The 18,690-nt window shown below is 52.1% G+C and overlaps 5 protein-coding genes across 5 annotated transcripts; 1 reads left to right on the top strand and 4 right to left on the bottom strand.

The window, feature by feature from the left end:
- Window positions 1–311: 311 nt before the first annotated feature.
- TVP18 (Golgi apparatus membrane protein tvp18) lies at window positions 312–841 on the bottom strand (the record flags this gene model as incomplete). Its single annotated transcript, XM_062947134.1, has 2 exons — window positions 312–736; window positions 805–841. 2 exons carry the CDS (start codon window positions 839–841, stop codon window positions 312–314), a joined length of 462 nt encoding a protein of 153 aa, XP_062800545.1.
- Window positions 842–2,066: 1,225 nt separating this feature from the next.
- On the bottom strand, window positions 2,067–3,183 carry NTF2 (Nuclear transport factor 2; the record flags this gene model as incomplete). The annotated part of the gene is made up of 6 exons (XM_062947135.1): window positions 2,937–3,183; window positions 2,690–2,710; window positions 2,526–2,590; window positions 2,398–2,469; window positions 2,239–2,337; window positions 2,067–2,177 (listed from the first exon to the last, which is right to left on the bottom strand). The coding sequence occupies exons 1-6, from the start codon at window positions 2,941–2,943 to the stop codon at window positions 2,067–2,069; spliced, it is 375 nt and encodes a 124-aa protein (XP_062800544.1). The 5' UTR covers window positions 2,944–3,183.
- A 1,708-nt stretch (window positions 3,184–4,891) lies between these two features.
- On the bottom strand, window positions 4,892–6,763 carry QC764_408490 (uncharacterized protein; the record flags this gene model as incomplete). The annotated part of the gene is made up of 3 exons (XM_062947136.1): window positions 4,892–5,251; window positions 5,325–5,689; window positions 5,743–6,763. The coding sequence occupies 3 exons, from the start codon at window positions 6,761–6,763 to the stop codon at window positions 4,892–4,894; spliced, it is 1,746 nt and encodes a 581-aa protein (XP_062800543.1).
- Window positions 6,764–8,543: 1,780 nt separating this feature from the next.
- On the bottom strand, window positions 8,544–12,642 carry QC764_408500 (uncharacterized protein; the record flags this gene model as incomplete). Its single annotated transcript, XM_062947137.1, is given in 4 exon segments — window positions 8,544–8,684; window positions 8,704–10,454; window positions 10,505–12,050; window positions 12,122–12,642. 4 exon segments carry the CDS (start codon window positions 12,386–12,388, stop codon window positions 8,544–8,546), a joined length of 3,705 nt encoding a protein of 1,234 aa, XP_062800542.1. The 5' UTR covers window positions 12,389–12,642.
- On the top strand, window positions 12,574–18,034 carry dna2 (DNA replication endonuclease-helicase Dna2; the record flags this gene model as incomplete). The annotated part of the gene is made up of 4 exons (XM_062947138.1): window positions 12,574–13,068; window positions 13,125–14,464; window positions 14,524–14,614; window positions 14,666–18,034. The coding sequence occupies exons 1-4, from the start codon at window positions 12,742–12,744 to the stop codon at window positions 18,032–18,034; spliced, it is 5,127 nt and encodes a 1,708-aa protein (XP_062800541.1). The 5' UTR covers window positions 12,574–12,741.
- Between the last annotated feature and the right edge of the window lie 656 nt (window positions 18,035–18,690).

Genomic DNA, 18,690 nt, shown 5'->3' with positions numbered 1-18,690 from the left:
CCAAAAACACCAATATTCGTTGGTTCCCTCTTTCTTTTTTCCTTGCCTAGCGAAAAAAGTAATCCATATTTGAGGTTGTGTCTCTGCTTCTTCTTCGTCTTCTTCTCCATCTTCTTCTTCTTCTTCTTCTTCCCTCACAACTAAGCATCTCGATAGTAGTAGCAATAACAATAAAAGACAAGGAGCGGCTCCTTCATCAACATCACTTTACCATCCCCGTCCCCTCTTCTCATCCAACTCCCCTTTAGTAATCATATTGAACTTTCCGGCCCAGCCAGCTTCTTCCCCTCCCCCATCATCCTTCAACAACCTCACACAATCATCTGCGCCACCCCCTGCCCGCCAAGCGTCTTACTCCCAACAAAAGCCTGCCCCTTCGCCCCCGCCAACCCATAACATGCCCCCGTCAAGGTCAAGAACACCGCCGCAGCGATCAAGCTCGTCCGGGTGCTGATGCAACTCAGCCAGATCACCAGCGCCATAACCCCGTACGCGCCCGCACGCATGTAGTTTGTCGAGATCTTGCGGATTGCCGCGTCAAAGGAGGAGGAAGTAGGACAGATGCGGAGGAGGAGGGGGACTTCGACAAAGAGGATAACAAAGGAGAAAACCATGGCGAGGATGGAGAAGGCGATGATGACGATGTTGAGGGAGAAGATGGAGGAGATCATGTTGGAGAGGCCGAGGGCGAAGCAGAGGATCATGGAGAGTATTCCTAGCCATTGGCCGTAGATGCCTACACGGGGGGGGGAGGGTCAGTAAATTGGGGAAAGAGGGGATAAGGCGGAGGGGAAAGGGACGGACTGAAGTTGCGGGTTTGGAATTCTTCTTTTAGGGTCATTTTGACGGCTGTTGGATCACCGGGTGGTGATGTTGAGGATTGTGGTGGTGGATAGTGGTGCTTCTTCGCGGTTCGAAGCTCGGTAGCTTGCTTGCTTTGGCGGGTAGTTGCAGTAGCTATTCACGAACTATTCTTGTCCTGTCTTTTTTAATGCGCCTATCCCTTTTCCTGTCGATACAAATCGTGCAGTTGGTTATGCCTCCTGAGAAGGTATCTATGCCCTTCGTCGCTGCTGGCGGTGGTAGTGGATTCGTGTTGCGACGGGCGACGGCAACAATTGACGACTCGTTCGATTGCGCCTCAATCCAGAAGAAAGATCGATGGGATAATTAAAACGTGGCTTCGTTGATCGCGTTTGTTCGGTCGTTGAGGGGGGGGAAAACTGCTCTCCTTTGTCTGTCTAGCAGAGGGAGTGAGCCAGTGTTCTAATGGTAGGTAGGTAGTAGAGCTAGAAAGAGAGAGAGAGAGAGCTATTGTCGTACGTAACAAACTCCTTCACACTTTCTGAAGCGAAAGCACTGACACACACACCGTTGGTCTTTTCGGATTCCCGGTACGCAAGAAGAGGTCCAAAGTGGGGCTAATGGTGAGGTTCCGCAAGCGCTGATTGGATAATCTGTGGCTGTAACACTGGTTACAGCAGGCCTGACAGGGATCGGTGCAATGCTGCCGCTTCTTCTTCTTTTTCTGTTGAGAACGGAGACGGAGGGAGCTTCTATTCTTCAGAGGTATTGATGAAATAGTGGTGTGCTGTTTGGTTTGGGTGTTGGTATTTACTCCACAGCGTTTTCTGTGAGGAATGCTAGCCCTGACAGCGAGCCAACTGACAAAATCCTTTTCGCAGACCAGACCAAATGGCCAGCTTTTAATAAGTGGCCGCCAAACAGGCACCCGATTTCCGAGGTCCCCTGCTGACGTACCTACCTGGCCATGAGGCTCAAGAGGTTGCGCGGCATAGCTCCATCAATGCGAATTCACCTCTTGACGTTTAAAAGGTTTAATTAACCCCAAGGTGTAGCTACTGCTGCTTAATGCTGGCGAAAAAATCAAAGTCCCCTCCCTCTTTCCCGTCAGTCCATCTCCAGACGCCGCCCACAGCAAACGTTCAGATGCCGCCGCTTCAATTTCTGGTATCTTCACGTGTTTTTGGTGTATTTGGCTATGATATGCTCACGGCTCCGTCTAAGTGGTGTAAATATCGCTCCATTATACTCGTCGCAACCGCTTAACCGAAAACGAGCTTGAAGATATCGTTGAAAACGAACCACTGGCCCTGAGGATCCTGAACGAGCTGGAAAGCCTGGGAGAACTTGAGAGGGTTGGCCTCCTCGTCAACCTGTGTGAGAAATTCGTATCAGTATTCAGCCTCGCTTCTACATATCATGTTTGAAGCATACCAAGAGCTGGCCGGTGACCAAGATCACAATACCACCAGTGGCGGTGGGCTGGGCATCAGCAGTGTCGAAGTGGTGCTTAACCTTCTGGAATGGGAGGTTCTGTAACAAATTGAGTCAACGACCGTCCTCATCGTGTCGCGTAATCAGAGCATCTCTTACGGTGAGCTTCTCAGCAATGTTGGCGGTACCGAGGGCTTGCGAAGACTCAAAGGTCAACATGGAGTTCTCTCTCTGTTTACTCCATTAGTCACCAATTCCCCCAACAGCTCGCTCGATCGAGAACATACGTAGAGACCAGCCAGGGCCTTGCGGTCGGTATCAAAGGTGGTGTAGTAGTGGGTGACGAACTGCGCTGTTGCGGGGGGAACACAAAAACAGCGCGCGTTAGCTTCTCTTCTCGCGATCGTATGTAACAGGCTTCATTGGAGCTCTGGTGGTGGTGGAAACTCACTAGCAATTCCCTGGAAATCGACTGTTTACCATTTTGTTAGCTTTTGCTTCATTTAAATCCGTAAACAAGTTTGCGCGCGCAAAGAGGAGGGCATCGCAAACACATCCGCCCTCTCCTCCTCGATAGCGCGATGGCGGGGTAACCCGAACATCTTCGATTTCCCAACCCCTCCTCCAGCTCTCCTTTTGCGCGCGCACACAACACAGCCTTGTCATATTTCCAGAGGGGAACTCGGTATAAAACTTACAAGCCATCTTGCCGGTATTAGATTGCTTCGCAGCAGGCTTCAACCTTGTGATTTTTTTGTGATAATGTAGTTGGCGAGTAAAAGAAAAAAAAAAAGGGCGGCAAGTTCCTCACGAAGGGGGAAGGAGATATCAGAAGATCACTTTCGAACCAGGCACCCAGCCAGCAGCAGGAGCCCAGTCCCACCACCCGCCGCAGCCCAAGTTCAAAAGTGGGGTTTCCTGTGTCACTCACAAAGTGAATCTGACAGCCTTATCGATCAGGCACCGACCGAGAAAAAAAAAAGAGGATTAAGCTTGGTCACCCCTCCTCCCCGGTCCCCCCCGTCTGCACTTTTCCATTGGATATAAATTTCCACTCCAATTTTTTTGGAGACACTTTCTTCCTCTCTCTTTCCTTTCTTTTCACGCACCCGCATCTTGAATGGTAAGACAGCACCCTGTTTCCTTTGCCTTTGCAACAAACAAACACCATTTACCATGATGACAAAAACTGCTCTTAAGAACGGCCAACAGAATAAATCATGTTGATTAAAAAAAATCATCAAACTCAACAGTCTGACATTATACCCAACACACACTACACACTTCACTGTTTTCACATTCAAAACAGGAGCGCTAACAATTGGATCATTAGATCGCATATACTTCGGCATCTTGACACCGCCGGTTTGGATTGGGACTTTGAGCAAGGCAGGAGTTGGGTTTTGGAGGAAAGAGGCAATCGAACCAGCCCAACAACCAACCGCCGCATTGGGCCGGCCCATTCATCAGCTTGTGAAACCCTTCACTCACGTGGGGTGGACATCCAAGTCAGCCTTGGTTTTTCAAGGCGGAAGGGGGTGTCCATTTGCTTGTTTTCTTGGGCTTCATCCCTGCGGGTTGGAATTTTTCACTTGCTGGTGGTGGGCTGGATTGGCGTGTGGGTGTTGGGCAAGTTCGATGCTCTCCCGCTCGTGTGCTACACCATGGGTAATAATATACCAAATTTTTCCACACTTCCATGTCTTGTTCGCTTTGCCTGGCCGTGACATTGTTCTCTTGTGCAGCCCAACGGCCAGAGCCATACCTGTATTGCTGATTTTGGAATCGTCCTGGATGAGGTGTTCAGGCCCATGGTACATCGGCCTGGTCAAGCTCAAGCACCCATCAAGGCCCTCGTAAAACTAATTACAGCACTCTTGATCATGCTTCAGGAATCTCACTCGCTTCCTTCCCTTCCTAGTCTCCGGTCCTCAACCTTTCTTGATACAAGAGGTTGAAACACCTCTCCCGGATAGCAAGCCTCTGTGCTTACAAGATGGTGTCGAGTTCCAAATTAATCAAAGTTTCTAGTCATGAGAGCCAGCATATCTTTCACACATCACGAGTAGCTACATCACCAATGACATTCAACCCCCCCTTGATATTCTCTTTTACACACACAACAAACTACTCTACATAAACCCAATTCCCTCCCCATTTATCAGCCCAACCCCTTCCCAAATCCCCAAACCGCAAGAAAAGAAAAAACCGCTATGCCTTCCCCCCCAAAACATACACACCTCGACCAACCAACCACCACCACCATCAAAGCAATTTCCCAGCATAGCATAGCAACCCTCCCAAACTCCTGTCCTTGCAATATCCGCTTATTCTTATCTCAAGATAATATCTCCTAATCAGTTTGTGATATAACGTCAACCTCCCCCCCACCTCCTCTCCCCCTTCCCCCACCCCCCCTCATGTATTTTCAATTTCCTTCCACTTCATCACACACACCCAACTGTCGTAATATATGCTCTCAAGAACAAACTGAGATTCGCTGGGTCGTCTTCTTTTATATCTTGTTTTCCCTTTCCTAGTTTGTCCCCACCCCTCACGCAGACAGAACGTACACACACTCGCTTACAACCACAAACGCTCATATCCACTCAAAGCTCCTCCTCCTCCTCCATCAACATCGGCGGCGGCTGCGCTACCTGCCCCGCCACAACCCCCGTTTGACCCTTGCTTGCCTGAGCAGCCTCAGCCTTGGCGAGTATATCACCGAGCGCAGACGTGAACCCTGCTCCGCTTGTCGTCCCTGGGCTTCCACTCCCCCCCAGCCCCCTTTTAACTCCCCGATATCCCCCAGACTAGGCCTCGCCTTCTTCATCGGGCTCCCAATAATATTCGTGTCATCCGGCAGACTCTTCCCAAACATGGCCGCCAACCCCGTAGGCATGCTACCAGCGGCAGCAGAACCAACACCAGTTCCGTCCGGAGGGGTTGCGGCTCCCGTGTTGGGTGATTTGCTGGGGCTTGAGGCGGCGTCTGGTTCGGCCGAGTGGGCTCTCTTGAGCTATTTTGCGGAGAATAAGTCAGTATAATTCAAGAAAGGAAAATGCAACAGAGTGGGAAAAACATACCCTGATCCTGTTTACACCATCCGCCAGCTCGCCCGTAAACTTGGCGTCCTCCGGGCCCAACTTTGACTTGTCATACTTGGTGTCAACATCCTCCATCTTGCCCAGGATCTGCTCGCTCAAGTCCTCGTCGTCGTCATCGTCATCGCTGTCGGCATCTATGCTCATACCCCCGTTGCTCTTCGTCCTCGACTTCTTCCGTCTTGCTGATTGAGAGTCCCTGTCCCGGAACGCGGAAAAGCCCACAGTGCCGCTTGTCTTCAAGGGCCCAAGGCCAGAGAAATCGAGCTGGCCAGAGCGTCTCTTGAGGTTGGGCGAAGTGACTTGGGGCTTTGGAGGGGCGAGGACTCCCATCTTTTGTAGTTGACCTGTTTCAGCGTCAGCGCCACGACCATACAAGTCAGAACAGCCAAATACTCACGTTCGCCTCTGTAAAAGAAAGTGAAGACCGCAAAAGGCTTATCCGGCCCGTCGATACCGGTCACGGTCTGAGTACTAATAGTCTTCGGATCAAGTGTCTTGGGCTTCGCGAAACTAGTCGTGTGCTCAACATCGGCATCGACCCCATTGTTATTTCCCTTGCCCTCCTCTTCCGAGTCGTCGTGAGCATCAAACTGAGGAGAATACTCCCCCTTCTTGATCTCGCCCGACGCAATCACCCTAAACATGGCCACCTTGATCTGGCCAGTAGCCTCGGGCGGCTCATCATCCGAATCACTAGACGAAAGAGAGTCGTCGACAGCCTCCAGCGGGGCCTTGTCATCAGCGCCATACCTAAGGGCAGCACCACGAGACCCATGGTGGGAAGAACCCGCCTCCTCCTCGAGCTTCTTTTGGCGTCTTCTGCGCTTCTCAAACTTCTGCCTTCTGCGCTCCAGCTTCTCGGCAGCATCATGTCCCTGAAGATCAAGACCATTCAGCCAGCGCTCAAGGCCAACCTCGCGGAACAAAAACTCCCGTTCAGCCAGCCCGCCGCCTTCCGACTCAGGAACTTGGACCCATCTGCTGTTCACCCACGTTTCCTCACCGGGGCGAAGAAGCGTAGCGACCTCCTCCTTGGCACGACCATCAAAGTATATATAGGCGGCAATTGTCTCATTCTCGCTCTGAGTCATAGGAATGTAGGGAGCCACGATGCCGTGGAACTTGCCCCGCTCCCCAGTGCTCGAGGGGAGAGCGCCGACATATTGCGGCTTCGGGTACGGGTTACTTTCGGTGGCTTTGGGGGCAGAGTAGGGTATCGCGAGGCCGGGGGTCAGGAGGGTAATGGAAATGGCGAACTTGGCCGGCTCAGGCTTGTTATTCTCTGGGTTGACCTGGGGCTGCGGGACCGGGATGTAAGTGTTGATACGTGACAGCCGAGACTGTTTTTGGATGCCGTATTCGGGCACCGGGGCACCATTTGCATGGATGCTCACCGCGATGCCCTTGTAGCAGGGCATGTTTGCGGTGGTAAAGGTGGCGACTCTTGTAGAAGAAGACGAATGAGGCCCCGAAATCCGGAGTTGGTTACTTTGGTAGTAGGTAGGTAGGTATTGGCTATGAACCCCGCACACGATCTGGTGGTCGGAATGGTCGGGAGAGAGTCGCCCTGGTATTCTATGGTCCGACTCTTGCTAAATTGGTTTTGTCCTGTCTATAATTTCCTCTAATTTGTGTGCTTGCCCGTGTGAAAGCGGTGACGCTATCGTCCAGTCTGGGCGTAGCGAGGGGTAAGGGGAAGCGGTCGGTCGGTCGTCGATCGAGGGGTAGGCTGGATCTGTTCTGTTGTCTGTAGTAGTCGGTCGCCGAGAAAGAGTGGCTCTGTCGTCGACTAATCAAAGTGGTTCGCCGAGAGAGAGAGAGAGAGACGGTGTAGGAAGTAGAAGAGGGGGGGATATGCTCAAGCTGAACCAAAAGTCGGCCGAACGAGATCAAATTTCGGAAGAATGGTCGCCAGCAGAAGAAAATAGGACCTGGCAGGTGCACGGTGCCGAAACTGGATCTGGCGGGGGTCTGCGTTGGCAGTAATGGAGGGCGGTTGGGCTTGCTGCTGCAGGCAAGGCGAGCTGGATGTGCTGACCTGGAGGGGATGGCGGATGGTACCTGAGCAAGCCGAGGAATTGATACGACGGTGTTTCTGATATCTTGTCGATCCAGAAACTAACCACACCTCCGATGTCGCGATTCAGTTGGCAATTTTTCTCTTCCTGTCGTTGCCAGGTTGAGGGGTGTCCAGATGAGGCTGACTACTCAAGCAGCGGAAAATAAGAGCCCGGAGTGGTGACGCCTGCGGCTTGGGTTGCGCTGTGTTTCTCGCTGGCCGTGCGTTGGCTCTCACACAGGTAGCAGTCGCGGCTGTTAGCGGCAACGCACGGCCCACCAGTGAATGTCTGGCCCTGTGTTTGTTGGCATTCAGGCACTGTCAATCACCTACCTGTTAAGGTGTTATTGTCATTCGCATTTGGGCAATATCTCAAGTCCACAAATTGCTATTGTGGAAGAGTGAATGGAAATTGCCATCGGATGACTCCCTTTGAGGTGGTGGAATTGGAATGTGGTTCGAGGACTCCATGTTTAATTACGGTTGAAAGAACGATGAGCATGTGGCAGTGTGGATAGCATCTTGTTGTCTCTCACCTGCAAACAGCAACAATTTGTGAGAACAGATTCCTGAAGAAAAAGATACTGGTCTGGTGTGCCAGCTGCACATCCAAAGTACTAAGGGGTTATTCAGGGGTATAATTTTGGCTGGTGTGGATAGATATGCATGGAAGTTTCTAAACTCACAGGGCATGATGAATTACGTCTACAATTATATATCGCGTAGAGGACTAAATAAAAGAGACCTTGACCTAATCTGAAGACCTCAAGATCTCATAGACATGCCTCCTGATTGTCCTAAAACACCTGTCAGTTATGTTGTAAGGCCTATTAATTACTTTGAATGGCCTATTAACTATCTTTTGAAGCCTATCAATCATGTCTAGAGGCCTCTTTGATGATTTTTAAAGGTCTATCACTTATTTATATCGAAAGGCGTGTTGACCATGTTGAAAGGCATATCAATCACGTTAAAAGGCCATATTATACATATTGAAAGGCCTCTTAACTACACTTCAGGCATCCATTCCACATAGCAGTTTCACTTCCGTGCCCACAACCTGCTACGCAATATCTACATCTACAAATCTCACTAACATGTCATTCATAGGTATCTCAAACTAACACAAAACCAAACATCTACACCATCACTCTCTCTAACCCCTTACTCCCCTTCCCATCCCCCCTCCACCTCCCCGTCCTGGAATCCAAACCTCCCCCCCCTCCTTCGTCCCCTAACCCCTCACCCCCGGGCACAACCCTCAGCACCTTCTGATAATACTTATCCCTAACCACCAACCCAACACCCACCCACCTCCCCACCTCCCCCCAAATCATCAAACGGCACCAACCTATACTCCACCCCCCTCCTCTGCACAGGCAACAAGCTCAGACTAGTCTGCTTCGGCCCCGAAAATGCAAACTCGTCACTCGGCTCCATCGTCAGCCCAAACGTCAACAGATGATTCGACGCATTCTCAATATACACCGTCAAGACCACCAACGGGTGCGGTGTAAACATATGCGAGACCGTCGCCAAAACCCGCGGTTCCGTACCAAACAGATTGAACCGTGGCACTGGTAAAGTAGTGCTGTTGAGTTGATCCGAGACCTCCGGACGAGACCATTTGATGACGAGGGAGACGTCCAATGGTGATGGACCTCGCTCGTCGAGGGAGGCCTTTTGGGCTTTGAGCTCAAATGCTGCTTCCTCGATGGTTTTGGGGGCGACTAGTCGGCCTTCGCCCGAGGAGGGGAGATTGTTGTGCTTGATTGCGTGGCATCTGACTGATGGGAGGGAAGACAGCACCACGTCGATGTCTACCACCCTTAGTGGCTCTGATGCAAAGGAGGCATAGCGAGTCAACAGACACCAGGACTGAGATAGACCCTTGAAGGCTAAAGGAACGTCATCGTCTGGAGCGGCACTCCGGACACCATCCGCATCAAACAAGCTTGGCCATGGATCCGGGTGAACCCGCGGCAGGAGATCATAGTTTGCTTCAAACGGGTTGACAATGTTGAGTTGAAACGCCGTAGTTTGGGTGATCGGCGTACCAGGGTTGGTAGGGAGAAAGTAAGTGACCTTCAAGGTGAGGTCGTACTGACTGGAGCGATCAACTGGTGGAAGTCGAAGTTGAACTGATGAGGTCTTGGAACTTTCAATGGTGCCCAGGGGTGCCCCTATCAGTTTGCTCTCTTCGCTGCGGGAACTGGATGATGTCTGAGACTCATGGCCTGCAATATCAACAGTGAACGCTGGGGGATTCTCGCCAAAGAGTGTAGCATCAAGTTTGGCCAGCGCCTCGATATCTTCGCCATTGGTGAGCTCGAATTCGAGGACGATGGCCTCATCCGTGTAGTACTGATCCTTCCAGACCGGGCACTTGATCTCCAGCTTCGGTGGCCTAGGCTGCACCTTGATCGCGAGTGGATTCGGACGCGCAATGCGTTTCGTGGCAGAGCCAGAAAGATACCAAAAGTTGGTTTTTGGCGTCTGATGAAACTTCAACTCATGGTGCAAGTCGAACTCCTCAGTGTCCAGGTTCACCACCAATGACTGAGCTTCCGTCTCGCCTGGTTCCCGTAATGGAATTTCAAGGTTGAATACCAAAGTCTGGCCAGGGGCAAGCGTCAGGTCAGCAGCGCCTTGAAGTATGACGCTTTTGTTGGTTGCGCCCAGGTCTGTGACTTCGGCCTCGGCATCATCGCGCGTTAGCGGGACCGCAGATATTGATGTGTTGCCCCTCTTTTCCTGTACCGCAGCAGCATCATCATGCTCTATAACTACCCGGTCCAAGCTGCCGCTGAAGTTGAGGTAGAGACTGGTCAGAGAGACAGGAGTGGACCCCTGATGCGCATTGGATTTGATCGTGAGCTGACTTCGCACGTTCTGGCCCGCTTTGCCTTCCTCTTCTCGGAAAAGAAAAGATGTCCAGATGAAGGGGAGTATTTGACCGTCGGCTAGAGACACTATTGGCTTGGACTCGGTATCGATTTGGTCAAGAGCTTTGGTAATGTCATACTCCCAGTTGGGACGTTTTTGGAAAGCTGCAACAAAGTCAGCACAACGTAAATGTGAACCTGCCATAAGAACGTACTCTGGTTCAACAGCTCCCAATCAATAGTCACCACCAACTCAGCATCGTCAAGTTCCACTGCGGCAGCCCGGAGATTCCAGCTCAACAATTCCGCAATTGTGGTCCAGCCCTCACTTCTGAATGGCAAGTCTTTCCACAACGGACGCAGCAGCTTGACAATGCCGGACCACTCCTCAGTCAGGCCGAGTTCTCGGGCACATTCCAGGGACACTTCTGCGGCCAGACGTACTTGTTCCCGCTTGAGAAACTCCGAACGTGCCTTCATCAACCTCTCCACCACAAACCGGCCGTGATCAAAGCCACCACGATGTAGAGGATACTCTTCAAAAGGATCCGGACACATGTAAGTGTCATAAGCAAACGCTGATTTGGCCACAAAAGACGCCGGCGACATGCTGGGAGACCTCCTATCGTCTTCGGGTATCGCATGTGCAAAGTCCCTCCTAGCTTGCATGTGCTTTGCCGACAGACGATACCAATATCCCGTGTGATGCAGAAATTCCCATGGCTGCAACCGCTCTCCCATCACATTCTTCTCCGGCTGGAGGTACAGCTTGTGGGTCACCGGAGCCAACTCGGGGATGCTGGCCTTTTCCATCAGATTGGCCATGAGAAGCGCCCATCGAGATTCCCAAGCTTCCCATCCATAGTTTCCGGTGCCCCGACCTCGACGGTCGAGAAAGTCGGCTATCCTCTCCCGGTGGGACTGCCATCGTCGAGCAGCCGCGCTGTGCTGACCGTTCCACAACAGACATCGAAGACAGCGCACAGCCAAGACATCGGCGAGAAACCTAGCCTCGTTCCACCGTGGACTCCAACTTGGAATCACTTCCATCAGCTCCGAGCTGAGCAGGTTCTCGTAGGCCTGCTCATATGATCTTAGGGCAACATCCATCTCCTGCCGATATTCCGCGAATACGGCGCTTTTGAAGTCATAGCGCACATTCCATCCCGCCAGCGAGAGTGTTTGTGATGTGCCCGAGGTCGGTGGTACCGTCGGCTGCGGTGCCACTCCCCTGCCCCGTTTCTTCCGTGAATGCCTCCCAAGGTCCCGGTAGTAGTCCAGTGAGGCTGTGTAGAGCGTTGTCAGCATGTTCTCAGCCATGCGCTCAAGCTCCTCCTTCGAATCACCGGGCGGTACAAGAAACAAAGATTTTGCATCTATGCCACATCCCCTTCGGAGACTCTCCAATCGGTCCTGCACATGATCACCTGAGGCAGATGTCTTGTCACTCAAGAGCACAACAGCCAAGCGCGTTTTATAGCCGGACTGGCTGAGAAGGGCCCTGATGTTGTTCACATCCGTCTTGATTTTGTTGTCATTAAGCGTCGCAAGTGTTGGGTCGGAAGTAAGGGTATAGAAGCACAGTAACACACTGGGGACGAGGTCCTGGTGTTTGCGAATCCACTGCGTACCGATCAGACCGTCGGGGTATAATGGTGAGATGGGACTCAGGGGAGAGTAGGGAGAGTGTAGCACAGCAGTCGGTGAGGGCATGTCGATGCCATCTGGGAGGCGCGCGCGGCGAGGCGGTAGGAGTATTGACTAGGTATGCACATAAACATCAGGTCCCTATCTTGGACAAGATAGACATTTGCGCGGAATCGTCCACCTACCCTCTCGGCCGTCTTGACGTGGAATCGGTGCTTCTTTGGCGCATCTCGGCCATTACAGGGCAGGTCTGACGCATCGCGGTTCTGGATATATCGCAAGAGGGCATGCGCCTGGTCTGAATCGAGAGGTGGGAGCTCGGAACGGATCAGGATGGCCTGTTCCTTGAGCACTGCACTCAGGCCTGACTGGTAAGTTGGATCGCCAGATGTGCCGAGTGTGAGCAGGAACGGAACACTATGGTCCAGACTGCCAGCTGGGTATTCGTCCATGGTGTAGTGCTGTCGTTTGGTGCGCGAAACGAGGTTGACTAGAGTGGAGGTTTGGTATTTCCCCTCAACATGGAACCCCTCAAATTCGCCCACGAGAAATGACCCTAGAAGCTCGGCGATGCAAGTCTGGTGGGTTTCATCGGTAGCGTTTGATGTTTGCAATGTGTCCCAGATTTTCTGGTAACCTTCAGCAGCCACTGTCTTCAGCCATCTTCAAAATAGAGGAACCTTGAGGGGTTGGTGGTGCACACGGGGCAGCTGTCCCTGCCAGCTTCTGTGGAGTTTCCAGGGACCCCTGGTATTTGCTTATCTTATCAGTGGCATTATACCTGGCCAAATGTTAGAGGGGCAGCATGGCAGCACGTCAACACACGCGACCCCGACGCGTACCGTCTAAGTGCGTCGTCGAAAAAGGCACTTCCTTCCCCCGGTCTCCAGGCCACCAGGACAAGACACAGACAGGTCCTGTCGACTCAATTGCTAGATACTTTGAACCTGGCTTTGCTCCATACACTTTTGCATCTCCAATTTGGTCCTCCATTCGTTTTGTCTTGCCCACTTCCGCACTGTGCTTTTTTCTGGTCTTTATTTATATCATCCATGTGGTGACGCCCCTACCACACGATACCATGCCTCCACTACAGAAATCCTATTCGGACAGCAACAAGTTACCCTCCAAGGTTGGTCTTCCATCCCAACCGCACATGATTGCAGATGGTAACTAACAGGTGAATAGCGATCGCAATGGCAAAGATCGAAGACGCACCCCAACCCTGCTCCACCCAGACCTGCCCTCCGGGTCTCCTCCAAAACAAAGACCAAGCTCAAGGCATTTCAGTTTGATGCCAAAGATTGCGAGTCAGCCGCCGAGTCCGATTCTACCGTCGACTTCCTCAAAAAAGAACAGATCGTCGACTCGATTCCACAAGTAGCTCCTCAGTCCTCGCCTTCCCTGGATGACGTCCCAAAAGCCGCCCCAAAAGCCGACCAAGAGGACTCCCCTAGCGAACGGCTGATGTGGGCAAACGATATTAACCCCCACGAATCTGGAATATCGACTATACTGCTCTATCAAAATCGGAAAAGGCGTGCTAGAAGCTCGTCACCAGTCTCTTCGCCCATCACCAAGGGTACCACACCCGCTGCTGGTGTCAGGAAGACCTACCAAGGCCACGGACCTCTTCGTGACGACCCAACATCAGCGCTCTGGGGTTCCTACAACATTATTGGGACAGACGCTAGTCCATCTCGCCTTGCGAATCCATCACCTGCCGATCTGATGGTGTCTTCGTCTCCTCGCCCCGCCCGGGATGGCATGGCACCTGGCAGCCAACGGTCTTTGAGGAAAACACTCAGTCTGGGTCGGAACTGGCCCAAGAGACGGAAGCTTGGGGGACTGGACGAAACAGAGCTTGGCACCCGAACGAACGCCTCACAGTCCAAATCGGTCATGGTTGAAGAAATGTTGAAAACCGTTGGTGGTGAGCTTAGTAGATCATTCGAGGTCCAAGCCCGAAAGTCGTCCTCACAAGGATCGCAAACTGTCGACACCAGCAGAAGCCGATCTCCTTCACGAGAACCTCCTGCAAGTTCTCCACTCGCCCAGAAGCTCTCCAGAGTCGCCCCGGACGCCGCCCCCGCAAGAAGTAAGACTTCCTCGGACTACGGCGATGACGATTTCGACGATGATACTCTCATGGAGCTTGACGCTACAATACTTCCTACGAAAGAGGTCGACCCTCCAAAGGAGGAAGTCCCAAGCGCCAAACCACAGCCAAAATCCGCAGCTGACGGATTCGACGACGACGAGTTTGATGATTTTGATGTGGATTTTTTGGAGGGCGCAGAAAATCTCATTACACAAATAGAAGCACAACATGCTTCCCAAAGTCAAGCCCCAGCGCAGCAGCAAGCCCAGCCCGTTCTTGATGACGGTGGGGGGGATGATGATGATGATGCTTATGGGGGTGGCTTTGATGACGATGATTTTGATGATGCCGACTTTGATGCGATGGAGCTAGCCGCCACACAAGGGGCATCTGCCCGCGCCCTGCCAACACATGTACGTATCATACGGTAGCCAATATCAAAACACCGCGACGAGGTATGCTAAGACTTTCTTTGGTGTAGCCAAGCCAAAAGCCCAAAGCTATCCAGAGGTATTTGATTACAAATGTGCTGGAGAGCTCCTATGTCGATGACCGTGGACGTGAATCCGAGGAAAAGGTATGCCATGTGCTCAGAAAAGGTGATTATATGCCGCTAAGACAACAATAGGTCCTTTGGGTAGAGCATGAGGGCACCAAGACGACGTACATGGTCCATCTCAGGGGTGACTGGGTTGATACGCAGGCTAACCCCAAAGCCTATGTTCATATCATTGGTGATTTTGAGCCTTCTCGCCGATGCATCATCGACAACAACCACAACATCATCATTTTGCACCCAGACCAGCTCATTTCCTCGACAGTGATTGCGGATTCTTTCACGTGCATGCGACGTGCTGTCCTCCAGGATCGCGTCAAGGCAACCAGCGAAGCGACGCCTGCTCTGGTCTATGGTACCATTCTCCACGAGGTGTTTCAGGCGGCTCTGATGGCCAACGAATGGACTATGGACTATCTGCGGGATGTCATCGACAAGACGCTCCAGAAGCACATGGAGGATATCTACGTCATCAAGGTCAGCATGGACGATGCCCGCAATCATCTTGTTTCGAAGATGCCGGAGCTCAGGTCCTGGGCCCAGGCATTTGTTTCTGCGGCACCCCAGGCGAATGCCAACGTTCAAGGACGAAACGGCGAAAAGATCAACATGTGTGTCAGCAAGCTTTTGGATGTTGAGGAGCATGTCTGGTCTCCCATGTATGGCCTCAAAGGCAACATTGATGCGACAGTGCAGGTCACAATGCGCGAAGGCAATGTCTCACAGACGTTGACTGTACCTTTTGAGGTCAAGACCGGAAAGAACGCCACCGCCAACCATCAGGCTCAAACTGTCTTGTACAATCTGTTGCTGTCGGATCGATACGATATTGAAATCGCCTACGGTATTCTGTACTATATGGAGACGTCGCAGACTCTCCGAATTCCCGCCATCAGACATGAGCTTCGGCATATGATTATGCAGCGCAACGCGCTGGCCTGTTATATCCGCGAAAGAAGTGTTCAGCTACCGCCCATGAAGAGAAGCAAGAATGCTTGCGAAAGATGTTATGCTCAGACGTCCTGTTTCATCTACCATAAGCTTGCTGATGGTGGAAATGGCGACACGAGTGGGCTGAACGAGAAATTCGAGGCTGCCGTTCAACATCTTTCTCCGAGGCATCAAGAGTTCTTCTTGAAGTGGGAGGATCTCTTGACCAAGGAAGAAAAGGAAAGTCAGAAACTCCGCCGCGAGCTTTGGACTATGGTCAGCACCGAACGCGAGAAGGTCGGTCGATGTTTTGCTAATGTCATCATCGAGGAGGGCTCGGCGTTTGAGGATGAGAACCAGGCCAAGATTAACCGGTTCACGTACACGTTTATCAAGGAGAGTCCGGCGGCTGGGTTTTCTTTCATGGACTCGCAGCTTCAGGTTGGAGAGCCGATTGTTGTGTCTGACGAGCAGGGGCATTTCGCGCTTGCGTTGGGGTACGTTACGGCTGTGAGGAAGCAAAGGATTAGCGTGGCGGTTGACAGGAGATTACATAATGCCCGCATTCGACAGCCTGGGTTCGACGAGGTGGATAATCAGGTGTTTGCGAGTATCATGGAGGTGGCGCCCGAGGGGGCAGCTCCGGCACAAAGTCAGGGGAAGATCAAAGAGCCCCCTATTCGGTACAGACTCGACAAGGACGAGTTCAGCAACGGAATGGCGACGGTGCGGAATAATCTTGTTCAGATCATGACGAATGGTCCTCAGGGCTTTCAGCGAATACGTCAGCTTGTGGTAGATTTGATACCCCCCAGCTTCAAGTCTGCTCCCACTCAGTATTCCGTTCCGGGCAAGAACAGCTTGAACGTCGACCAAAAGGCAGCCGTGGAGAAGGTGATGAGTGCCAAGGACTACGCTTTGGTTCTGGGCATGCCCGGTACGGGCAAAACCACTACCATCGCGCACATCATCCGGGCTCTCATCGGTCAAGGCAAGACGCTTCTTCTGACGTCGTACACCCACACCGCTGTGGACAATATTCTCCTCAAGCTGAAAGACGACAAAATCCCCATTCTGCGTCTGGGAGCGCCAGCCAAGGTTCACCCCGAGGTTCGCGACTTTGTTACCCTCGCCAGTCAACCCATGTCCTCGTTTGACGAGATCCGCAGAGCCTGGCATGGCACCCCTGTGGTGGCCACCACCTGTCTAGGCGTCAACCATCCCGTCTTCAATGAGCGGGTATTCGACTATTGTATTGTGGACGAAGCATCTCAGATCACCCTGCCCATCTGCCTTGGCCCGATCAGAATGGCCCGCACTTTTGTTCTCGTCGGTGATCACAACCAACTCCCGCCTCTGGTCCAAAACAACGAGGCCCGGATTGGTGGTCTTGATGTCTCCCTCTTCAAACTCCTCTCCGACGCCCACCCATCCTCAGTGGTCAATCTCGAGCATCAATACCGCATGTCAGAAGACATCATGACCCTTTCCAACACGCTCATCTACAAAGGCAGACTCAAATGCGGGACTGAATCCCTCCGCAACGCGGAACTTCACGTTCCTCATATCGAAACCTTGAAGCAGCGGCATCATGACGCGGAGACCTTCTTTCAGAAACCCCCCGCCGGCACCCACTGCTGCCCTGCGCCGAAACCAAACAGCTGCTGGCTACACGATCTCATCACACCCTCCACCCGGGTCAAGTTTATCAACACTGATCTCCTCCCCGATAGCCAGGAGCAAGCAAAAGGCAACCGCATCGTCAACCCCACCGAAGCCAAAATCATCACCCAGCTGGTCGATTCCCTTGTTTTGTGCGGTGTGCCCGCGGAAGAAATCGGAGTAATGACTCACTACCGCTCTCAGCTCGCGCTGCTGAAGTACCACCTGAGGGGAAGCACCGGGGGGAGAGATGTCGAGATGCACACCGCCGATCGTTTTCAAGGTCGGGACAAGTCTGTTATTTTACTTTCTCTCGTCCGCAGCAATGACTCTGGCTCCATTGGCGAGTTGTTGAAGGATTGGAGGAGGATCAATGTTGCGTTTACCAGGGCGAAGGTCAAGTTGTTGGTGGTAGGGAGTAAGAAGACGCTTTTGGGGGAGGGGTCAGAGCAACAACAGGGACAAGAAGGGGAGAAGGACATGATCAAGCGGTTTGTGGAGTTGATGGTGCAGAGGCAGTGGGTGTATGATTTGGGGAGGGAGCAGTTTGAGGGGCATTATTTTTCGTTTGTGGAGGATTATTTGAGTCCGGCGAAGGGGAAAACGCCGGTGAGGAGGTCGGCGGTGGTGAAGAAGATGGTGGAGGAGAGTCCGTTGAAGGGGAGGAAGTTGATGGAGAGGTTTGTTGCTGGGGGGCTGGGGGTGAATAGGGCCGGGGATAGGAATAAGGAGAATGTTAGGGGGGGGGTGTCGAAGCAGCCGACGATGGGGAGGAAGAGGATTGGGGAGAGGGTGTTGACTAAGGGGGGGCCGGTAGTGAGGGATATTTTGAATGAGTTGATGGGTTAGGATTATGGGTATGGTTTGGGAGGGGGTTTGTTAGGGTATACTGTTGTTCAGGTTTGGTAATCATTATTGGGGATACAGTCTAGGATGGAGGTTATCAGGTTAGAGTTTTGTATTATATAGGGTGTTTGGGTGTCATTGGCAACAAGGCAAGGGAAACAGGTATAGCAAGCGGTCTCATGGGATATACTAGAGCATGACAGCATGACAGCATGGCATGAGCGTGGAGGAAGCATATACTGGCATGAGAATACCCTCATATATCGGAAGCATTGTGGTGTATAGTGAGCATACCTTAGGAAATGCATCATCAGCTTTCGACAGCCCACGTATGTCTTTGTTCGATGTCTATACCTACTAGGTATTTTCCTTTACAGATACTTTTTCAACAGATGAATACAGCCTTGGTTTTACAGGCACCCCGCAGAAAGTCAACATCGTCATCACCATACAGAGAGCTTGGAAGAACCGCGAGTCTTACTTACCCCAACTTCTCCAAGTAGGTACATCATGGCACAGTGCGATGAAGTAACCAATCATTACACTGAATTGAGGAGGAGGAAAAATCCAACTGACCTTGTGACCACTCTCACATGATGTTGAGAGGGGAGTTCAATGCTGTGGGAGAGGACTGTGAGCTGGATAGAAATGCAGATTAG

The sequence above is a fragment of the Podospora pseudoanserina genome, chromosome 4, assembly GCF_035222485.1.
Source record: "Podospora pseudoanserina strain CBS 124.78 chromosome 4, whole genome shotgun sequence".
NCBI lineage: Eukaryota > Fungi > Ascomycota > Sordariomycetes > Sordariales > Podosporaceae > Podospora > Podospora pseudoanserina.
The sequence above is the reverse complement of the archived record's forward strand: the minus strand, read 5'-3'. Positions and strand labels throughout refer to the sequence as shown.